The sequence below is a fragment of the Canis lupus genome, chromosome 17 (genome assembly GCF_003254725.2).
Source record: "Canis lupus dingo isolate Sandy chromosome 17, ASM325472v2, whole genome shotgun sequence".
NCBI classification, from domain to species: domain Eukaryota; kingdom Metazoa; phylum Chordata; class Mammalia; order Carnivora; family Canidae; genus Canis; species Canis lupus.
In genome coordinates, this window is record NC_064259.1 from 20476939 (window position 1) to 20500576 (window position 23638).

General features: G+C 39.0%; 1 protein-coding gene across 3 annotated transcripts in view; it reads left to right on the forward strand.

Moving 5' to 3' along the window:
• Positions 1–91: 91 nt before the first annotated feature.
• The window catches only part of SELENOI (selenoprotein I), a 43025-nt gene continuing 19478 nt past the window's right edge, over positions 92–23638 (forward strand). Inside the window, exons 1-4 of one of the 3 annotated variants that reach the window (XM_049095437.1) lie at positions 92–330; positions 17623–17691; positions 18140–18248; positions 20375–20449. In XM_049095437.1, the coding sequence (XP_048951394.1) occupies positions 274–330; positions 17623–17691; positions 18140–18248; positions 20375–20449 (310 nt within the window). In that variant the 5' untranslated portion in view covers positions 92–273. Of the gene's footprint in view, positions 331–11854; positions 11962–17622; positions 17692–18139; positions 18249–20374; positions 20450–23638 lie in introns of those variants that run through there. The other 2 variants (XM_025454453.3, XM_025454454.2) reach the window with 2 other exon arrangements.

Here is a 23638-nt window from a genome sequence, read left to right on the forward strand (position 1 = left end):
GATTGGACAGCGGCGGCGTGAGGGGATGGACCGCGTGAGCAGGCTGGCGACCCTCCCTCGGTGGGCGGGGAGAGGTGGAGGCTGCGCTTGCGCACTGGGGAGGCGGCGGAAGTGGCCTGAGGTGGCTACGCGTGCGCGGTGGGAGGAGCGCGGCTCTACTAGCTCCTTTGCCAGCCGAGTCCTCCCATCCTTGCCCAGCTAGTGTGGTGCTCGTGTTTCCGCACCTCGTCGCGGAGAGTCGCTGCCGAGTGGGCGCTCGGTGTTCGGGTCGTCATGGCTGGTTACGAATACGTGAGCCCGGAGCAGCTGGCCGGCTTTGATAAGTACAAGGTAGCGCGGGGCCCCGCGGACGCCCCTCTCCCTCCTCTTCCCGGCCTCTCCCAGGGCGGCTGAGGGGCAGGCGCGGTCCGTGTCACCTTGTGCCGCGTGGCTCCGAGCGGGCTGGCGGGCGTTTGTCCGGGGGTCCTGCCGAGACCTCGGGCTTTGGGGTCAGGGTGCGGGGGAGCATCCTAGGCCCGCCGCCTACACTCGGTACTCTCCCGGGGGATCGCCTTTTCCGTAGGAGACCGCTCGACGAGAGTGGAGCCGGAGAATTCCCTGTGCTTCTTTACTTTATTATTATTGCTATTATTATGTTGGCTGATGCGGTCCCCCTCGTGGTGTCTTAATTGCCTTCATTTTAACGAAGCCTCCACCTGCCTCTTGCATACGACTCAGATAGAGACGGTTTTTGGCAGAGGAGGCCCGGGGAGGGGGAGTAACTACTGAGGCCATTCTGCTGATGCACTCCACTTCTACTCCCAGGAAGGAGGCTTCCTCAGCAGTGGCTTGTGGCGCTGGGGCTGCCAGTTGAAGTAACTGCACAGAAGGGACTGTGTAGTAGGAGGAGAGCGGGCTATGGAGTACGTAGAAACGTGATACCAAACTCTAATTTCTTTGCATGGCGTGGGGCCAAGTAATAGTCTCTGTCGTGCAAAATGATTATAGGGATTTGTGAGGGGCCTGACACCGAATGGGCCTCCAGTAAATGCTGGCTGTTAACTTTCCTCCACATCTGGTTTTCCTCCCCTCCTCCCTTAGCAGTGAATGACTCCACTGTCCATCCAGTTTTCCAAGCCCGAAATCTGGGCTGTAACCTTTCATCTTCGCTAACTGTCACTTTCGCTCTTGATTCCTCTACCTCACCCACCAGGCAGTGAATCACTCGGTTCTGTACCTTCTATCATTGTTAGCCTAGCTAGAAGAAGAGTGATTCTATTATCACTCTTCCCACATACACTTTAGGTAATCTTTTTCCTTTAGAACACTTTTAGAATACATTTGCAGAAAAATCATGAAGGTAGTAGAGCTCCCTTATGTCTCATACCCGGTTCGGTTCTCCCTATTATTAACATCTTACATTAATTAGTATGATACCTTTGTCACGATTAATGAACCAATATTTACACATTATTAACTGAGGTCCATACTTGACTTACATTTCCTAAGTTTTCACCTAATACCCTTTTTCTGTTCTGGGATCTCATCCAGGATATCACATTTTACTTAGTTGTCTCCTTAAGCTCCTCTTGGCTGTGACGATTTATCAACTTCCCTTCTTTTTTGATTGCCTTGATAGTTTTGAGGAGTTCTGGTTATGTATTTTGTAGAATGACCGTCAGTTGGGATTTGTCTGTTTTTCGCATAATGAGGCAAGGGTTATGGGATTTGGGGAGGAAGAGCAGGAGATGAAGTGCCATTCTCATTACATCATATGGAGAGTACATGCTATCAGTATGACTTATCACTGTTGATGTTGACTTTGATCACCTGGCTGAAGTAGAGTTTGTTAGGTTTCTCCCTGTAAAATTACTCCCTTTGGAAACAAGTTGCTATGAGCCCTCACTTGGTAGTGGTAGTTCCAACTTAAGTTCCACCTCCTTGAGGGGAGATTATTGACATAATTTGTTGGGAATTGTGCATGGGAGATTTGTCTTTTCTTCCCATTGTATATTTATCCAACCATTTAATTATACCACTGTGGATTCACCAATATTTATTTTATATTTTGGATTATAATCTATTACTACTTTATTTTGTTGCTTGCCCACATTTACTTTTGCCCTTACAGTCTTTTCTGTCTGTTTCATAATGATCTTTAAAAGGGATCTCTGGGTGGCTCAGCAGTTTGGAGCCTGCTTTTGGCCCAGGGCACGATCCTGAGTCCTGGAATCGAGTCCCGCATCGGGCTCCCGGTGTGGAGCCTGCTTCTCCCTCTGCCTGTGTCTCTGCCTCTCTCTCTCTCTCTCTCTCTCTGTGTCTATCATAAATAAATAAATAAATCTTTAAAAAAAAAAGTGCATCTAGTCATATTACTCCTTTGCTTAAAACCCACCACTGTCTTTCCATTGCTCTTGGAATGAAGTCCAAAAATCCAAAACAGGATCTACACTGCTCTGAATGATATGGTCCTTGCCTGTCTTCAGCTTCATGTCATGCTCCTCACTGTCTACCTCTGCCAGAATTAGTAGCCATCTCCTCCCCCACCACTCCCTTTTCTTATTTATTTATTTATTTATTTATTTATTTATTTATTTATTATTATTTATGAGGAACACAGAGAGAGAGAGGGAGAGAGAGAGAGAAAGAGAGGCAGAGGCAGAGACACAGGCAAAGGGAGAAGCAGGCTCCATGAAGAGAGCCTGATGGGGGACTCGATCCCAGGTATCCAGGATCAGGCAGGCCCTGGACTGAAGGCGGTGCTAAACCACTGAGTCACCCGGGCTGCCCTCCTTTTTCACATTTTTAAGTCATGTTGTTTAGTCTGCCAGGAATGTAGCTTCCCTTCCCGTTTACATTAATATTCATGTATTCACTTAAATTTTATTTCCTCAGAAGCATTCTCTAAGCTCTCCTCTCCCCTTAAGCATGCTGTCAGAGTACCCTCTGTTCCTTTATGGAATTTGTTAGTGTGTCTTCCTGTTAGAATGTAATACCAAAAAAAAAAAAAAAAAAAAAAAAGAATGTCAACCCAAGTGGTTAGACTTGACCACCATGGCCTGACCACAGTACCACTGTGCATACTAGTAACCCAATAAACATATGTAGAATGAATGCATAGCTGAAAAAAATCATAATGGATTTTGCCTAACTGGAATTGGAAAAACTGTAAAGGACTTTAGCAAGTCATATAGGACATTCATATGCTTTCAAGCAATATGGTGTCATACAATTTTGACCTGAGGTGCTGACACGTCTTAAAATTTAAGTGGAAAGAAGTCCCAGAGCCTTCTTAGTAGCCCTGGCTAGAGCTTTACAACTTCATTAAAGAAGGTTATTAACCCAGATATGTCCTATTTTGCCTTCAGCTCTACCCCTTTCTTATTATCTCTTCTGCACTGTAAATATTGACATATAAATTTTTTTTCCTTCCCAGGATTTGGCTTTCTGGGTCCAAGTACCAATAGAATAGCTGTTTCACTTGCAGCAGTGTCTGTAATATGGAATCTAATTTTTCTTATAAAGCAGTGTTCCCTAAATTTATATTTCCAACCAGATAGGTGTCCTAAATTACAAGAAATTTTAGTGTGCTTTTCTATTCCTATCTTTTACCCTCTTCCGTTATCTGACTCACTTCCTGTGTCTGACAACAGATTTTCTATCATCCTGGAAAACAAAGGTCAGTTTAGCAAGCGTCCAATGTTCACTAAAATGTAGTTTGTTGATTTTTAAAAAGGAGGGCCACAAATTATAACCTAAACTTCTTCAAGTAGAGGGTTCTTAGTATTGTGTTCATATTAAAAAATATGAATCCAAAGGTATCCAAAAGAAAAACCTCTGTGGTCAGTTTTACTGGAATGTGAATTGTACCTAGAGACCCTTTCTTCCTAAAGATCACACATTCCCATTGTGTGGTCTTCAACAGGAAGTGCTTTATAAATGCTTATTGAATTAAAACAGCTTTTGAAGAAAGATCATCCCATAAATGGGTAAAGACTCAAAACAGTCAAGAGATTTTTATTCCCTGATGTGACCCTGTATATTAGAGTAAAGAGATGTGAGAAAATTTGATACAATAAAAGCTGCTGGTGGAAAAATTACTTTGAATTAGTTTAATTTCTTTGTCTCCCTAGAGGTACATCTGAGAGCTACAGTTGGAAACCTGGCAGTTATTCAGAATAACTGCTGAGAGGGGTACACATGTGGGTGGTAATTAGATTTCTGTAGTAAGAAACTAAGATGATTGCTTTTCAGTGCAGAAGAAAGCATGAGATGGATTGTATGTTATGTGCTGCCTTAACACTTGTGTTTCCCATTTGTTACCACAATTTTATTAAGCAGATGAATAATCAGTTGAGAGTCTGCCTTCTCTCTTAGATTATGAGGGTAGGGCCTATAGCTGTTTTGTTCAACATGACCAGGCTAGCACATGAATAGAACGGGTGCTTAACAAATATTTATTGAAGGAATGAGAGTGTAAAAGAATATAAACCATTTTGGAAGTATGGTAAAAAGGAGCTGTGCATCTCCTGGATATCAGTTGGAAGGACTCTTTTGTATTTTGAATGTGACAATGTCTGGCGTTTAACTGCCATTTTTTTCTGTTGCTTATTAATGTACCTTTAGACAATTATATTGAGGTATTTTACCTTTGAGAGGCTTATCATCCCTCCTCTCTTACCTGCCCTTTCTTTGGACAAGTCTTTACTGTTGAAGGATTTTCCCACTTGTCTAAGGGCGAAACTTGTATTGTGATTTACCTAATCTGACCTAGGGGAGGCATAGTTTAGTTGATAGTGTAACAGCTAGTTTTAAATTGTATCATTTTGCTTCAGAGAGGAGGTAAGTATTTTTTGAAATAATGTTGCTTGGTTTCAAGAATATAATTTTATTTATTTATTTAAAAATATTTTATTTATTTGAGAGAGAGAGAGAGAGAGCACAAGCAGTGGGGAAAGAGGGGAGAGGGAGAAGCAGGCTTCCTGCTGAGCAGAGAGCCCAATGTGGGGTCAATCCCAGGACCCCAAGATCATGACCTGAGCTGAAGGCAGACACTTAACTGACTAAGCCATCCAGGCGCCCCAATAATGTAATTTTATGATGAATTGGTTTCTGCTATTATTCTGTTGTTGCACGTCAACAACAACCTGATTATAGGAACTGTGATACATTTATTAGTATTGCAGTTAACAGGTTATAAAGAGAGACTGTGTGCATCTTGATGATAATGCCAAAGAGTCTGGCTTCACCCTTACTGGTTCATACAGTTTGATTCTGTTTATTCAGTAAGCATTTATTGAGGGTCCACTCTGTGTCAGGCATAGCACTGGGTCTACAAAATACAGTTAGGTAAGTGCCAGGTGCTGTGGGAAATAAGGAGGCAGCTCCAGGGAGTGAGGGTTAAAGCTGAGAAAGGCATCCGAGAGGAGATGGAGGGAAAGGCAGAGCTCAATCTAGAAAAATGAAGCTGAGTAGGCCCCACATTACCAAAGAGGGAGAAAAGGCTTTACAGAGCCAGAGAGCAGTGGAATGCATAAGGAGTGGAGGCCCAATAGTTTTTTCTGGGAACCATAAGAAGGTACATGTTTAGGCGTAATGGTGGAGGGGCTGGACATGAGGCTGAGGAGGGAGGTGGGGCCTGTCAAGAGGGAATGCTTTGATGGAAAGGACTTTTAGATTTTACCCTGTGGATCAGTGTTTCTGTGGCCCAAGGACTATCAGCATCAGAATCACCTGGGAAAGTGTTTAAATAGCAGATTCCTAGCCTTACTTTGGGAGATTCAGATTGGTAGATTACTCTTGTCTACATGTTAAATAACTCAGGCACATGGTAATGCTGTAGATTTGGGAGAACTGTTTGATTTTAAACAGGATCAGATTTAATTTTAGGAAGTTTGCCCTGGCAGCTTGTAGAAAATAAATGGGTGGTGTGATCTGGGGACCTTTTAGAATCCTTCTGGATAAACCTAGGTAAGAAATGGGAGTGGCCTGAATCTAAGTAGCAGGGATAGAAAGGGAGTGGGGATTCTAAAGATAGAAATCAAAACTGGTTAACCTACTCACTGAATTTGGCCAGCAGATATGTTTAATTTGGCCCACACCATACTTTGTTTAAAAAATTAGCACCTTCCCCATAAAAATCCAAATTTCTGGATTTGTTTGAAAAACCAGAATAGTGGACAGCATTGGCCCTGAATTTTCTCTCGACAAGACTCCCCCAAAGCTAAATAGTGCTTGCCCTCTTTAAAAAAGGTATTTGCTCTCCAGTTTGCCATTTTCCTTCCACCCCATATGCTTCATGCAGGTCTGCTTTGTTTAGTTTATCCTCCCAGCCCCTATGGACATTTGTTTGTGATCCTTGATTTAAGATTAAAAATTGACAGAACATGGTGACTGAGAACCTGGAGGTGTTGCTGGGGAGGAGTCTGGGATGACGCAGGTTCTGGTAAGATGACTGGGTGGATAGAGGCGGTAGTCACTGAGGTAGGGGTTTTGTGAAGCATTAACCCTGGAAAGGTACCCTTGGTAACAATAGTAACTGACATTTTTTTGGTCTAAGACTTAACCCTCTTGATAGCCCGAGAGGAGGAATTATTAACTCATATCTGATGAGTAAACAAACTCATGAGAGATTGACCCTTATAGGATAGAAGCACAATTATAATTTAAATGATAAATGATGCTGAATCTGACAGGATAACAGTAATCTTTTGTACAGGGCACTTCTGTTGGATAGAGCGTGTGAAGATGTGGATTGTGGACTGAGAATTGAAGCAAACTTCATGCTCCAAAGAAATATCACCTGTGGATGAATTATCCTCCATTAGAGGAATATTTATTTAATGATTTCAAAGATTAGAACGCTTTTATTCTGAGCCAGAGTAGACACTTGAGAAATTCTTAATCTTTTTTTTTCTTTTTTCTTTATTTATTCATGTGAGAGAGAGAGAGAGGTGCAGAGACACAGGCAGAGGGAGAAGCAGGCTCCCTGCAGGGAGCCCGACGCGGGACTTGATCCCTGGTCTCCAGGATCATGCCCTGGGCTGAAGGCAGCACTAAACTGCTGAGCCACCTGGGCTGCCTATGATTGCAGGCCAGCTACAGTATACCATATTAATTACAGCATTACCTAGGTATGTTACAGTTAATTCAGACATATCTTTAGTTGTGCTTGGTCTCCTTGAATAGATTGGGGAGCTGCCCTTTCCCACCTGTCAATACATTCATAAGACTTGAAAAACATTATAGTGACCTTATTTTTTTTTTAAAGATTTTATTTATTTATTCATGAGAATACACAGAGGAGAGAGAGAGAGAGAGAGAGAGAGAGAGGCAGAGACAAAGGCAGAGGGAGAAGCAGGCTCCATGCCGGGAGCCTGATGTGGGACTCGATCCTGAGTCTCCAGGATCATGCCCTGGGCTGTAGGCCGCGCTAAACTGCTGAGCCACCGGGGCTGCCCCCAGGATTTTATTTTTAAGTAATCTCTACACCCAATGTGGGGCTCAAACTTACAATCCCAAGATCAAAAGTCACATGCTTTACCAACTAAGCCAGCTGGGCACCCCTTTTATTATTATTTTTAAGGATTTTTTTAAAGTAATCTCTTTAGTGGCTATAGATGTAGATTTATAAGTGTCTCATGGAAAGAATTATTTTTGCAGTTGGCAGAGACAAGAGTTTTTCAGAAGGAGTGAAAGAAGGATGGCTGGGGAACTTCTGCAGTGTGAGAGAGAATGAGATTAAGTGGTAGATTTCAGAAGTTGCTATTTGGAAGAAACATCTTGACTTGGTTCTTTTACTGTCTTCTGAAACATCAGTTCACTGAGGATGACCCGTTTTTCTAACTCCTATAATACTTAAATGTGAAGAATTTTACAGAATAAGAATTTGCCCAGTGCATAAGGGAGAGTTGGAGAAGATGTTACAGAGACTGATGGGGGAACCCAGGCACAGAGACCAGGAAGACCATGGTAAATTAGACATAAGGACGTGACAGGTATGTGAGGTACCAGGCTGAGCCTAGTGAGCCCAGTGAAGGAAAGTTGAAATGGCAAGAGCAATATCATTGTAAATACTGAATAATAATAATAATAATAATGATAGCAAATGTTCATATAGCATTTACTATGTGCCAGGCATTGCTTTAAGTGCTTTTACATATATTATCTCATTTAATATTCACAAATGCCTTGTGAAGTAGAGGTACTGTTAATTTACCGAGGCACAGAGAATTTAACTTCCTCAGGGTCCCAAAGCTGAGATTGAACCTAGGCAGTCTGGGTTAGGATCCCATTTTCTTCGTGCCAGGCTTCCTCTCAAATCTAAGAATGAAAAGATAAACTCTGCCTTGTACTTACTGGATGTTTTGTACCAGAAATAGAAACAATAAAATAAGGCTTTCAGTGGATGCTTAATTGGGTTTGTGTCTAACGTTTGCAGGTGGGGAAAACATACAGTGAAAATGAACTATTTTTGTTCTCTTTTCCCTCATTTTAAAATCATTGGCGAAGGCAAGTAAATGACTATATTTACTAGTCTTACATTTTGTTGTGTATTAAGAACATTTTATATACTGGGTAGCTTTAATTGAGATGAAAGTCTTTTTTTGATTAAATTATTAGCCTTGAAACTTAATATTAAGTTCAAAAGAAACCACGTATTAGAGTTTTGACTTTGAGTAACTTAGTGTCATCTCTAAACAGATTTCCTCATCTGTGAAATGGGATAGTATCTGCCTCATAGGATCATTATCAAAATTGAATGAATTAATATTTGTAAAATGCCTGGCACATAGTGGTATATTAGTGCTAAGTAAGAAATAATACTTGACATTTGTGCCTCCCTGTTTGTGAGTATTGGCCAACGTATAACACATGTGTACCTACACTCCAGGAAGTTATACCAAGAGAAAGCGTATTTTAGGAGAGCAAGTTAAGGGTGACAACAGAGAGATAGAAAGAGTAACAGAGGTCTGTATCTAGCTTGGATCCCACAGAGAGACTTTGACTTCAGATTTCTTCTTCTGTTTAATCATATATAATAGTACAACAGGCAGAGTAAGTAAATTGTCTCAAATACCACTTTCCTATTTAAGAATCTGCAGTACCTTCTATGTATTTATCATATGTCTGATATCCAGATTTCCCTGCAAAGATTTCAAATTTTTCTTCACTTAATGACCTCTCCTTTTGTCCTCTCATCTCGTTAGAATTTATTGTAGATTAAGTTTAGCAAGCAAACCTGTTTGACATCATGACTTGCTTGTTCTTACTGCCCTAACTTCTCTAATATTCTGTCACCATCTTCCTTCTGACTTGTTAGTAGATGTAAGTGATAATATTGACTGAAAGGAGATCTCATTGTCTACGGAGTTATGTTCTCTGTGAGTATAGTTCTTAAAGTCTTGTATTGATAAAAAGTATTTTAAGAAATTTTAAATTTTTGTCCCAGGGTTAATTGAACCCCTCCTTTTTTTTTTCCCACTTTAGGTTTGGTGTTTTTATATCATAGATTGTTTCTAGCATAATGTCTTGTATTTAGTAAATTTAGTGAGTATTTGCTGGATTTTATTATACCTTGTCTCTTGCTTGCAATGCAGTATTTGAAGTTACCATAAGGAGGGATAGATGTTGGCCACTAAACTAATGGTGTGGTTTATCCTTCAGCTGAGGAGTTGTGGGAGTGCTGTTCATGTTTGCTTTCATCAGAGCAGTGGTCCTCAAACCTGAGTGTGTTTCAGACTTACCAGGAGGGTCTGTTGAAAGAGATTGCTGGGTTATACTCCTACTAAAGAGTGTCTGATTCTGTATGTCTGGGGCAGAGTCCCAAGAATTTGGATTCAGTTTGGTGACTACAGTTTGAGAACCACTTCACTGAAGAATTATTCAATTACATTGCAATCTGAAGAGAGGTATTAATGAAACCAAGAAATGGATGTAAAGGAGTAAGAAACTATATTACCATAATGTGTTGGCTCTCATGCATCAAGTAGTCTTATTTTTGTGGGTAGGAGCCTTAAGATATCTCTTAGTAGAAAAGATGATGTAGTGCTTTCAGAGTTGTGCACTGGTTTCCTATCGCTGGGTAACAAATTATCACAGACTTGGTGGCATAAAACAACACATATTTATTATCTCACAGTTTCTATGAGTTAGGAGTCTGGGCATTGGTTAGCCAGCTCCTCTCTCTGTTTAGGGTCTCACCAGGCTGCAGTTAAGATGTCAGCTGGGCTGTGCTCTCATCTGCAGGTTAGGGTCCTCGTCCAGGCTTGTGTGGTTGGCAGCATTCAGTTCTTTCCAGTTGTAGGGCTGAGGGTTTTAGCTACTAGGGCTTTCCGACTTTTCCCTGCCACATGGCCATCACCAGAGGCAGTTCACATTATTGCTGTTTGCTTCTTCTTAAAGATCAGCAGGAGACTCCTCCAGATTGCTAAGATGAAGACTTACGTAAAGAAATATATCATGGGGATCCCTGGGTGGCGCAGCGGTTTGGCGCCTGCCTTTGGCCCAGGGCGTGATCCTGGAGACCCGGGATCGAATCTCACATCGGGCTCCCGGTGCATGGAGCCTGCTTCTCCCTCTGCCTATGTCTCTGCCTCTCTCTCTCTCTCTGTGACTATCATAAAAAAAAAAAAAAAATATATATATATATATATATATATATATATATCATGAAAGTGATATCCCATCACTTTTGTCATATAATGTATCCTAATCAAGGCAGTGACATCTGTCATCTTTCTATAGCTAATCACAGGGTCTGCCCTCAAGGGAGGGGAATGAACCATCAGAGGGAGGAGATTGCTTATACTGGGGCTCCACTCACTGGGGATTACTTTATTGTGTAATAAAGTAAATAAATTGTGTGTCTGCCATAAACTGGAAGTGTCTGCCATAAGTTGGAAGACAAAAAGTATGTTTTAGATTTCAGTAAATTGGGTCTAAGTGGATCATTATTGTATTTGAACCAAGAAACAGTAGTCTGGTTTCAGACAAAGTGATCAATTTCATAGACGTGTTCCAGAATGAATCAGAAAGGATTTACAGTTCAGACCTTCCTGTTTATTATTTGTTGTAATCCTTGAATTTTATAGTCTCATCATTTGTGATATAGGTAGGAATAATCTATTTTACAATATCAAGAGAACAGCTGTAATTGGTGGAAACTGTAAAACATACAAATGTAAACATATATTTTTAAAGATTTTATTTATTTATTCATGAGAGACACAGAGAGAGAGGCAGAGACACAGGCAGAGGGAGAAGCAGGCTCCCTGCAAGGAGCCCGATGTGGTACTCAATCCCAGATCCCGGGATCCCGTCCTGAGCTGAAGGCAGACGCTCAACTGCTGAGCCACCCAGATGTCCCTAAACATATTATTAATAGGGGAAGAGTAAGAAGAATTTCGTCTTGTGAAGTTGAAGTTGCTGTGGACTAGTTCGTAGGGGAAAATAGATTTGGTGAGGGGAGTAACATTTCTTCTCAACTCTGATACCTTAACCCTCTACTGCTACTTAAACAAACATGCAAAGTAGATCATGCATTTATTCATTCATATGTGCAAACATTGAAATATGTTTGTTGAGCTCAGGCTGCTGTGTACCAGAAACACAAAAGATCAAGTTGGGAAGTTTTCTCCATTCTCTTTAAGTTTCTTTATATCCCAGTGTTCAGTGAGTCCCACATTTGTATGTGAAAGGCCACTCTTTTGATTGCCTTGATATTTGTTGAGTGAATAACAGTTTTTTAAGTAATTGAGATTCCTTGTTTTATGTTTTGTGCTTAAGTGACTAGCCGGGAGGATTGGGATGCCATTGCTAAAGAACTCTGTTCTAGGTGGAGTACATGTTGGCCAAAATGGATTTTACCCCTGTAAAGGACTTTAAACACCTAAACATAATTGAGCCATGAGTCCTGTCAACAAGGGTCTGACCTCAGTATTGTCAACGAGAGAGATGATTCTTTCTTCTGTTTTAAGAGAGGTTGGTAATGTGTGTGTTTCATTTTAGGGATGTCTGAAAAGTTATTGTGAGCAACATATAAAAACTACAATTTCATATAGCAAACCCAGTTGTAAACTAAAATTGGTTCTTTATGGATATCTTGCTTTTTAGTCCTAAAAACATGGATAATTTCGAACTCAAGAATTTTGGAAATAGTTTTTTAAAATTAGAAATATCATTTTGAGTTTGCATCTGAATTGATTAACAATAAGTGCAGTTTATGAACTACTAAGAGCTTGTATTGAGTCACATTTAATGGGTTACTATACTTAACTAAATGTGTTTTATGAGTATAAAGTTTAGGAGTGTCTGGGTGGCTCAGTTGGTTGAGCAACTAACTCTTGATTTTGGTTCAGGTTATGATCTCAGAGTTGTGGGATCAGGTTATCGGTCCCCGCCTCCCCCCTCCCCTGCCCGCTTTTCAGGCTCCTTGCTCCCCAGGGAGTCTGAGGATTCCCTCTCTCTCTGCACCTCCTCCTACTTGTATTTTTTCTCTTTCGAATAAATAAATCTTAAAAGAAAAGTATAAAGCTTATATTTCAGATGGGTAAAGACAGGCCTTATATTAAAAATCATTTAACAGTAAGAGTCCTATTTTATATTGTGTAGAAGAAAGACCAAGTAGGGGAAATCTGCTGCTGAGTGTAGATAGTGGAGCATTACTTGGGACAGTGGCCTCAGAGTAATTAATAATTTGTCCAAAGCTCTGTATTTAGTGCCAGGGGCATCAGTTTGTATCATTTTTCTTATCAGTACTGAGAAGGGATTTGAAATATAGTACTTTTGTAAAGGAAATACTTCTATGTCCAAGGAGGCAGTTTCAGAATTTCATTTCATCAGTCAGTTTCCTTCTTAAATTAAGGGGAATGTCACATTTTTAATGTCCTCCAAAACATATGCTTCAGAGCATCTTTGGAAGTCATTTAAAAGTTAACTGTACGGCTAATCCTAACCTATAGTCTAACCCATAATCTTCTCTGCCTGATGTACTTTGAGTCTTGTAACTGGTCTCTGGACTTTGGTCTCCATCCAGTTCTTTTTTTTTTTTGTAGTTAGTACAATCCTTTAAAAATCCTTTAAAATATAAATCAGTGTGTGCATTGGGCTTAGAATAAAATCTGGCTCACTGTGGTCTTGCTGGGTGGTATAGGTCCATGCCTCCATTTCATTTCCTGTCATTTTTCTGTGTTCACTAAGCTATAGCTGCATTAGCCTTCCTTCAGTATGTCAAGTATTTCTAGCTTTGTGGCCTTTGCTTGGAAGTTATCTTGGCATGTACTTCCCTCCCTGCAACACCTATGCACACCATACACATGCATACTGCCATACACATATATGTATATATATATTTTAAAGATTTAATTTATTTATTTGACAGAGAGAGAGTACAAGCAGGGGGAGTGGGAGAGGGAAGAGCAGGCTCCCCACTGAACAAGGAGCCTGATGTGAGGCTTGATCCCAGGATCCTGGGATCATGACCTGAGCCGAAGGCAGACTCTCAACCATCTGAGCCACCCAAGCGCCCCTGCCACATATGTATTTTTGATTTTTGATTTCTCTTTAGATATAAATTACATATTAATGCACAGATCTTAAGTGTCTTGTAATGAATTTTTACATATGTATATACCCAAATAACTACCACCCAGATCAAGATACAGAATTATTTCTGGCACTTCAGAAGGCCCCTATTCAGTGTCTCTCATCAAACTATTATGACTTTTTTGTCATAAATTAATTTGTCTGTTTTTTAGCTTCATGTAAGTGGAATCTACAACAGCATGTTCTCTTTAGTGTCTTGTTTCTTTGACTCAATATAGTGTCTCAGATGTTCCCTATCTTTCTTCTCATCTTCTTAGACTCAGCTGAGTGTTCTCTCCTTTGAGAAGCTTTCTCTGACTGCTCTGACTAGGAACCCTTCCTACCCTGTGTCCTCTTGCAAAATATGCTGCTTATTTCCTTCACAGTATTTAACACAACTTGTGATTATTCCTTGTTTTCGTGCTTACCATCTATTTACAATGAGCTGTATACTTGGTGAATACAGGGTCTTGTTCATCATTGTCTTCTCTGGGCTCAGCACAAATTTGCCTGGCATAATCATAGGTACTCAATCATAAATATTTGTTGGCTTACTGAATGAATGAATGAAGAATGAACTCTGCTTTATTTTGACTTGTATTGAAGTAAAAAAAAAAAAACTTCTGGAACTTTCTGATTTTTGGCAAAATGTAATCTAAAGTCTGATTTTACTAAGATTTTATGAAATTTTTCTCTTGCGAGAAAGGTAGGCTAATTGCTGTAGATGACAGGACAAGTTTATACCCAAATAAAAATTATTAAATGTACTAAGAGCAATCTTGAGGGAAATGCTTAGAAGTTCTATTATGATCAGCATTTTTACAGAGACTTAGGTGAATGTTGACTTTATCAGCATTATTAGCATGATAAATTTACAAGCTGAGATTTTGGAGAGGCATAGCTACTACCTTGGATAGATGAGTCTGAATCTGAAGAGATCTGGAGGGGATAGAAAGATGAGTTGAATCTATTAAGATGAAATGTTATAATGGTAAATGTAGAGTCTTGTACTTAGCTTCCAACAGTCATCCTCATACTAGCATAGTGAAAGATGGCTTAGGAGTCCAACTGTGTATTGTATTTAAGTCTGCAGAGTGATTTTGTTGCCATAGGAAATTAATATGTTGAGCATCAGAGGAATGTTGAGGGAGAGGGGCTTATGGTCACCGTTCTTTCTACTCATGTGCCACATGAAATGGTTTTTATGCCCTGAATCATATGTTTGTGTTGGTTTAGCAACACGTTGGATTGTCTGGAGCACAGGTTGTCAAACTAAAGCCTTCAGACATCTGTTTTTGTGAATAAAATTTTCCTAGAACACAGCTGTGCCCATTTGTTTACCTGTTTTCAGTGACTGCTTTCTTGCTTCAGTGGTGGTGTTGAGTGTTTGTTACAGAGACCATATGGCCTACAGAGCCTAAAATACTTACTATCAGGTGCTTTCTAGAAAAAACTTTCCAACCTCTGGTCCAAAGCACAAGACCTAGATGAGGAAGAAGATTGAAAGCGTGGCAAAAAGAGCAGCAAGAGGAACATGGAATGTTTAAGCAGTTGAAGAGAAGATGTAGGTTGTCACAGGGAGAATGGTTTTCAAGTAACTGAAGCACTGTCGTTTAGAAGAAAAATTGGACCCTTGTCTGCTTAACTTTGTAGAGCAAAATGAAAACAGGTTAGAAAATGTGGGGCATAGGGAGGATTTTGTTGGTGTTTAGAAAAGTTTGTTTAATATGGGTTGGTTTGCTTCTGGAAATAATGAGGGTTTGTTTTTTTGTTTTGCCACTGGAGGCATTTAAAAAGAGGCCAAATAACTATTTTACCTATTTGCAAAGATGAGAGTCAGGTATACAAGAACTAGACATCTTCTGAACTCTTGCGTTCTGAGATTTTGCCTTGGAGTGATTCTCTCAAACCCGGGTTGTGGTTTTCAAGCATTTCTCCAGGGCAGTAGTCTCATCTGGCCTTGCAGACTGAAGATCAAGCAAGTCACAGTGGGCCTTAACAGTGGATTACCTGGTTAAAGTGTTCAGATCTGTACCATTCCAATAGAAAATAAAAATATATTTAATTAGCTTTCACAGATACCTGAAGCCAGTTTAACATCTTTAAAAGTTTATGTCTTATGTATTTTTTCATGCATGTGGAAGGTTTGAATCACTTTTTTCTTCCTGTTGATTCACAAGACAGTTTTAAGTTTCTTCGTTTATACTAAGTGATATGTGATCTTGAAAAATACTCAGGTGTGTAAGGCTAGAACACAGAGTGTTTTTTAGGTTTATTGTTTGCTACCTTTTGTGATCTCATATTACATTTCTTGCTGTACTAGAGCTTAAATGTGAAATGTCCATTTAAGCAAACTGACCTTCTTACATTTAGCACTGCATTCTTTACATACTTCTGGTCTCCTGAAGTAGAAAATTAGAGGTAAAACTTTAGAATTTAAAAAGAGGACCCTTTAAATCAAAATATCATCAGATAAGGACCTTCTTTTGGATCTAATTTAAATTATGGAAAGCTGCTGGATGAGACTCATCAAGCAAACATTTAAATTAAGAACATTGTACTTTGTACATCGTATTAGGTATTCATGTGATATCTTTAAAGTTTCCTTTTGATTTGGACTTCTTACAGCTTTTGTACTTTGTAGATGATGCGCTTGAAATGTGTGGTTTCCCCACTTATCTGACCCACTGGCTACATCAGGTGGATCTGGGTGCCAACATATTCAATTGCTTACTATTTAGTTTATGTACCAACTAAATATTAATATAAAAAAAACTTTTTTCAGATATTTGACTGTTGTGACATTGTTTAAATGTTAGCTGGATGAATTAGGTAATATTCCCACTCTTTGAGGTGGGAATTACCCTTACCAATTGAGTATTTTCTTCCCCACACTGAGTGAAGTGCTTTCAACATGCCAGGTACTCCAGTATGTGTGTGTTTGATGAATAATAAGTCATTGGTATGACTTAAAGTTTTATGTATTTATATACAAATATTTGTTAAAATATCCTTTGAAGTTTCACTAAATAACTCAATAGTTAGGTAATAAACTGGATTACCACAGAACCCTAACCTATCGTCTTCCTTTGCTTATTTATGTAATCAATTTTCCTGCTGTAAAGGGAACTGTCATCCTTTGGTGGTTAAAACACATTTAAGGGCACCTGGATGGCTCAGTGGTTGAGCATCTGCCTTGAGCTCAAGGCGTGATCCCAGGGTCCTGGGATCGAGTCCTACATCAGGTTCTCTAGAGGAAGCCTGCTTCTCCCTCTGCCTATGTCTCTGCCTTTCTCTCTCTGTGTCTTATGAATAAATAAATAAATAAATAAAATATTTAAAACCCTCCCCACATTTAATAATATCTAATACTTACATAGCACTTACTGTGGGCAAGTATTTCTCACATATGATTATTTTACATAATTTTTGTGGCAGTCCTTTGTGATAGAAGCTATGACCCTCATTTACAGATGAACAAACTAAGGGATTGAAACTTGCCCAAGGTCACACAGCTACTAAGTGCATTAGTGGTGGTATGAGGAGGTTGAGAAAAATCAACATTTGAATGTACACAGTGTGTACATTTTGATTTGGCTTTTTTTTTTTTTTTAAGATTTTATTTATTATTCATGAGAGACACAGAGAGAGAGGCAGAGACCCAGGAAGAGTGAGAAGCAGGCTCCAAGCAGGGAGCCCAATGCAGGACTCGATCCTGGGACTCCAGGATCACACCCTGGCCCAAAGGCAGGCCCTAAACTGCTGAGCCACCCAGGGATCCCTGATTTGGCCTTGTAAATGAGAACTTGTAAGCAATATAAATTTCTCTGCTGAAATATTGCAACATTATAAAAATTGAGTGAGAAAAAGAAATCTGGCTGTACTTGACTGTCTTTGTCCCACTTATAATGTTCCCCCAGTTTTGTTATTTAGGTGAGGACATCATGTAAATAGACATATTCTCCAAGTTATTTTTGTAATATTATTTTCACTCCAAAAATACTGTTCTACTTGCTAATGTGCAAGGATAACTGAATATTTTCTTTCATTTCTTAACAGTACAGTGCTGTGGATACCAATCCACTCTCTCTGTATATCATGCATCCATTTTGGAACACTATAGTAAAGGTAAGATAATTAATAGACTTGTACTTCTGTTTTAGTAAGTTTTAAATTTTTAAGGAGTGTTATGAATGCAGCTGTTTGTTTGATAGGAATCTAGAGAAACTAACTCTCCCATCTTCCTTTCCCTTGGTCATATACCTTTTGATTTATTTCACCTTTGGAGTTTAAGTTTATACTCTAGAATTTATCATTTTTATAAAATAAATTTTAAAATTTTCTAAAGTAAATGTAATGTTATGATTATAAAAATTTGTTGATTACAGAATTATTTGAAATATAAAAAATAGAAGAAAGATGCTTATTTTTTTTCAACTGGACATTGTGGCTTACATTTTAATATATGTGTGATATTTTAAGTATATAGCTTTTATTATCACTTAAATTTGCGTCTTGTATTATGGCCAGAAAGATTCCTTTAATAATTTTGTAATTATTTTGAAAAAAAAAATAGGTATTTCCTACCTGGCTGGCTCCAAATCTGATAACCTTCTCTGGCTTTCTGCTGGTTGTATTCAATTTTCTACTTATGGCATACTTTGATCCTGACTTTTATGCTTCAGGTAAGGTTATTACTTTAATATAAAATTTAACATGTCTAAGTAGAGAAAAATGAGATGTGGTTATCTTCTGGTTTTATTCATATGGTTGTATTTTGTGGAACTTTTGGATACTATAAGGATATGTAAAATGTTAGGAATTGGATGTAAAAGCTAAGTTGTATTTTCACAATCTGTTATGGATGTTTCTATCAAATTTTAGAAACCCACTTGACTCCTTAATTTAGATATGCTATCTAAAAAGCAATGAGGTTTTGATAAATAAGGAAAAATAATTGGATTTATAAGAAGATGAATAATTAAGACTATGACACTGCCTGAAATTGAGTATGAACAGGGTCCAACGTACTTATCAGTTCCAGAAATATCCTTTCCCTTACTCTAATTATGCAAGAAAAGTCCCCCCCCTTTTTGAAGGGAATGTGATCTCTCCTTCTGCTCAGCATCCATATTTGCCTTTAATGACACCGAGTTTCCATTGAAAATGGTTCTTAGACCTCAAACGTTTATTGACTGAAGTCGAGACCCTCATTGGAAAAGAGAGGAAAGAAACGCTTTTAGAGGCAGTTGTCAGCCTGCTGCCACCCCAGACTCCAGTGTCTTTCACCCTATTCCTGTCTTCACTTTCTCCTTTGCTGTTTCTGATGCAGGCCATGGGACAGAATCTGGCTGTATTTGGGGGTGAGGGACGGATAAGTGGGAGATAGAGTTTATTTTCATTGCTCAGCCAGTTGATGGAGTTGAGAGGAATGGAAAGATGGAGGGAAGATAGAATGAAAATTTTTTTGCGTTCTAAGTTTGATATGTATTTTCTAATAAGAATACTTAAAAATGGGACGCCTGGGTGACTCAGCGGTTGAGCGTCTGCCTTTGGCTCAGGGTGTGATCCCAGAGTTCCGAGATCAAGTCCTGCATGGTGCTCCTTGTGGAGAGCCTGCTTCTTCCCTCTGCCTATGTCTCTGCCTCTCTCTCTCTGTATCTCTCATGAATAAATAAAATCTTAAAAAATAAAGAATACTTAAAAATGATGTAGTAAGGAGTTTTAAATGTGTCATAGTTAATCTGTGGGCTTAGCAGACTTTTGTGGACAGACTTTGGAGAAACTGTCCTGACAACATTGTTTTTGTGGAAAGTTCAGAGTTTCAAAAACTTATGACTTAACATTATAGAAATTCTGAATATTGAAACTATAGATATACCTAATTATCAAATGAAATTTTAATCCATGGCTTCTATACATGTAATAAAATGGCAACTTTATGAAGATCATAAAGTACAACATGAATAATAAGACTAAATTTTATTAAGCATCATTTTGATACTAAGCAGTTTTTTAAAAATTTGTATTTTAATCTTAGAACATCGTCAAAAGTTTTATAACTAGAAATAATTATTTTTTCCCACTACTCTAACATTATTTACTTAGTTATTAAGAGAGGTAAAAATATGTAAATATTAATGTATATTTCCCCAAATCCTAGATCCTGGAGGACTAGATAAACCATCCAGTCCTGGTATATCTGGTAAATGGAAAACAGGAGAAGTTAAATGATACTTTCTTGATCACACTGCTGGTTGAATACAGGACTAGAACCCAGACCTCCTGATTCTCAGTTGTTCTATCTTAGGGGGAAATAGTGAGGTCCTGGCATTTCAGAATGATTCTGATGCCAAATTCATCCATACAGTGGAGGTGATCTGTCTATATCCACATTAGCTAGTTAGTAACATAATGAGAGAATATAGATTGAAAGCTCAATATATGTTTGTAGGATAATTGTAAATGAGGATCAGATTAAACACAAGCATCTTTTAAGTCTCAAAAATACTAATTTTCTTTCCCAGTGCCTAAGCAATTTTCAAGTAAAGATGAACAGTTTTGAGTTATGATTAAAGTTCAAATGTCTATTCTTTATGAGGGGTTGGGCAACTACTTTTGGTTTTGGCAAAACCAAAGTTTTGTCAGTTTACAGATATATTTTTAATATCTACCTAATTCTGCATTAAAAGTACATTATAAAGTACTTTAACTTTTATTTAATAAATAGAAATATTTCTCATTGGCGGTATATAGCTATGGTAAGAACAATTGTACTTTGTATTAAAACCTGCATTGCTTTCCTTTGCAGCACCAGGTTACAAGCATGTCCCTGATTGGGTTTGGATTGTAGTGGGCATCCTCAACTTCATAGCCTACACTCTAGGTAAGAAATTGGCAAATGCTCATTATTCAGTGACTGGTGAATCTGTCAGTAGGGATGGCCATCTTACCAAGTTAACATTTTCACTTAGCTTAATTCATTTTAACTCAGGGTTGTTAATTTCCCGTTCAACTTAATACATATATTTTTGAGTTTCTGTATGGAAAATGTCGTTTGTTGCTAGGAATGCAAAGAATAAGGTAGAAGTTGGCAGACTACCTCTTACAGGCCAACTCTGGCCTGTTGCATGGTTTTATAAGTAAAGTTTTATTGGAACACAGATATATCTATTCCTTTACATGTTGTCTGTGCCGGCTTTCTGCAACAAAGACAAAGTTGAGGGTTGCAACAGAGACTACTGATTACCCACAATGCCTCAACTATTTATTCTCTGGCTCTTTACAAAGAATATTTACCAACAACTAGAATAAGACATCGTTTTTGCCTTACGTTTGGGAAGCAACACTGACGTATCAAATTGTGGAATACTGAGAGAGCTGCTATAATAGAGCACAGTGAGAAAACAAAAATAAGAAATGATCAATTCTTATTTGGTGGAGGGGGTGGTTCGGGAAGTCTGCTGTGCTAGGCCATACTGTCTGTTTTGCCAAGAATGCTTTTTGTTGAGGTTATCTGCATGGCTTATCCTGTATTCTCTTATTCCCCTTCCCTGCTTTATTTTTCTCCATAGTACTTAAAGCCATATGACTTACTTGCAGCTTTAAGGGCTATGTACCCAGTGTTTAGAATAGTGCCTAACATATAGTAGGCTCTCAGTATATAGTTTTTAAATGAATACAAAATACCAGACCCTGAGTTAAAGTTGCTAGGATCTCTTTAGGTAAAAATAACTTGTATTCATAAAATCATTATAATTTGGTACATGATTAACTGCTGTCATTGCAGGTGACCAAAGGTGTGAGAATTTGAGGAAGGAAGAGAATGAAGTCTAGAAGAATTAGGGAAAAGCTTAGTGAGAAATTACATTTTCAGGCAGAAACTTTTGCACATTTGTTCTTTTTTTGTTGTTGTTTCCTCCCTTACTGTACATTTGTTCTTAAAGATGAGCAGGTTTAGAAAATTATGCTGTAGGGTTGGTTGGCAAGGGCAAGAAGAAATAGGGGAAAAGGTGAGAGTGGCCTGGAGGCTCTGACTTTTAACAGCATGTCATAAGGACCTTTTGATGTACTGTACCACCTACCTGTTTCATGTCCACAATTTTGGCAAAAATCCTGACCAAACATGAACTATTTGTTGCAAAACTGCCTTGAACTAACGTGAGGCAAATTCTAAACTTTATTCTAGTGTGACTATTCTCACATTTTGCTGCAGAAATATTAATGTGTTTGATCACAGGGTGCTGTTCTAGATCTTCCTGAGTTGCCCCCCCACCCCAATATATGGTATATGCCCTGAATTACCTTTCTAAAAAAAAAATTCTGAAACATATCCAGACATCAGACTTTGGATTGGAGCTGGAATGGGTTCAGTGGGAAAATGTACAAAACCTAATTAGTGGGGCACCTGGGTGGCTCAGTTGGTTAAGCACCTGCTTTCCAATCAGGTCATGATCTCAGGGTCCTGGGATCAAGCCCTGCATCAGGCTCTTTGCTCAGCATCTAGTCTGCTTCTCCCTCTGCCTCTCCCTCTCTCTCAAACAAATAAATAAAATCTTAAAAAACAAAACAAAAAAAACAACCACCTAATTAGTATGTAGCCCATGAATTCAGTGTTTGTAATAACTGCCCAGGAGTTGCACCACAAACAGGAATTTAACCCAGCAAATAATGAGAAGAGACTTTGTGGAAATATTTTAGCTACTTAATGGCAAAAGAGTTCCCAACACTATATAACAGAGATCTGTAGTGTTTGGACAGGAAATCTGGGATTCATCCTTTCATATATTCCTTCAGCAATGTTTCTAAAGGCCTTCTTTGCCACAAACTGAGGTAGGCGCTATAGGTAGTACATACTATGGTGAGCAAGTAAATACAATAATCATAGGAATTCATAGGATAGAATTCATAAATCATAGGATTTAAGGAATTTAATTCCTTAAATCTGAATCTTTACAATTAGCCTAATAGTTAACTATTTCTTTTGGGGAGAAATTTTTATGATTCAGCTTTTTTTTTTTTCTCCTTCTTCTTAATAATGTCTCCTCTACTAGACCAGCAGTTACTAAGAGACCACAGGAATGATACCTTCTTTAGCAGAGTAGTTGGTTCCTGCACAAACATGCAGAGTTATGCTTCAGGTTCTTCTTTTTAGCTGGTTTTTATTCTCTCTGTCTTTCTCCCTGCACCCCCCCCCACTCCCCCCCCCCCCCCCCCCCCCGGCTCCTCTGTTTCTGCCTCTAAATGAAGGTGTTCCACTGTGCTTTACCCTTAACTTTCTCTTTCCACTCATTCCCTTGGCAATCCTGATACTTCCGACTATGGAGATGACTCCTGAGTTTCTATCTAGCCCTCGTCTGTCTTCTGAGTTGCTAGTAAGTACCTTAGGTTGAGTTGCTTGATATTACCATGTGGAATTCTGCCAAAACTTCAGTTTTAGCACCCAAAATTATACTTAGCATCTTTTCCATCTCTCATACTCCTTTGGACTTCTTTATTTCCTATCTCTCTCTTAGTTACCCAGATGGGAGATTCTGGAAAGGATCTTCTGGTCCTTCAGCCTCACTTCTCATCTTTCACTACATTGCCATTTTAATTTTCTTAATATCTCACCTGCCTCGAGCCTTTCATTCCCACTGTAGCCCATGTCCACATAGGCCTGCTGATTAGTGTCCTCTCTCCAACCTGTCATTCCTTCTGCTGCCAGGGGAATCTTCTCAGAGCACATCACTACTTTCATTCTAATCACTCCCCTATTCACATCCTATTAGTAGCTCCTGGTACTCCCTGAAACTTAAACTTGCTCCAGCCTCCCTTCTAGCTTCTCTACTGCCCTTTAACATACTGTTTTTTTTTCTGGTCAACTTGAACTACTTGGCATTCTCTGAACCCTCATGTGCTTTTCCATCTTGGTGTTTGTGCTGATAGCACTCCCTCTTCTTGAAACAGCATACTCTTATCTACTGAAATCCAACTCATTCTTTATGTCCCCACTCAGGTTTCGTCTTGTCTGGAAGGCCATTCTCGATAGTCTTAGCCTGAAGAGTACTTGTCCCTTTTCTGTACTCTTCTATGC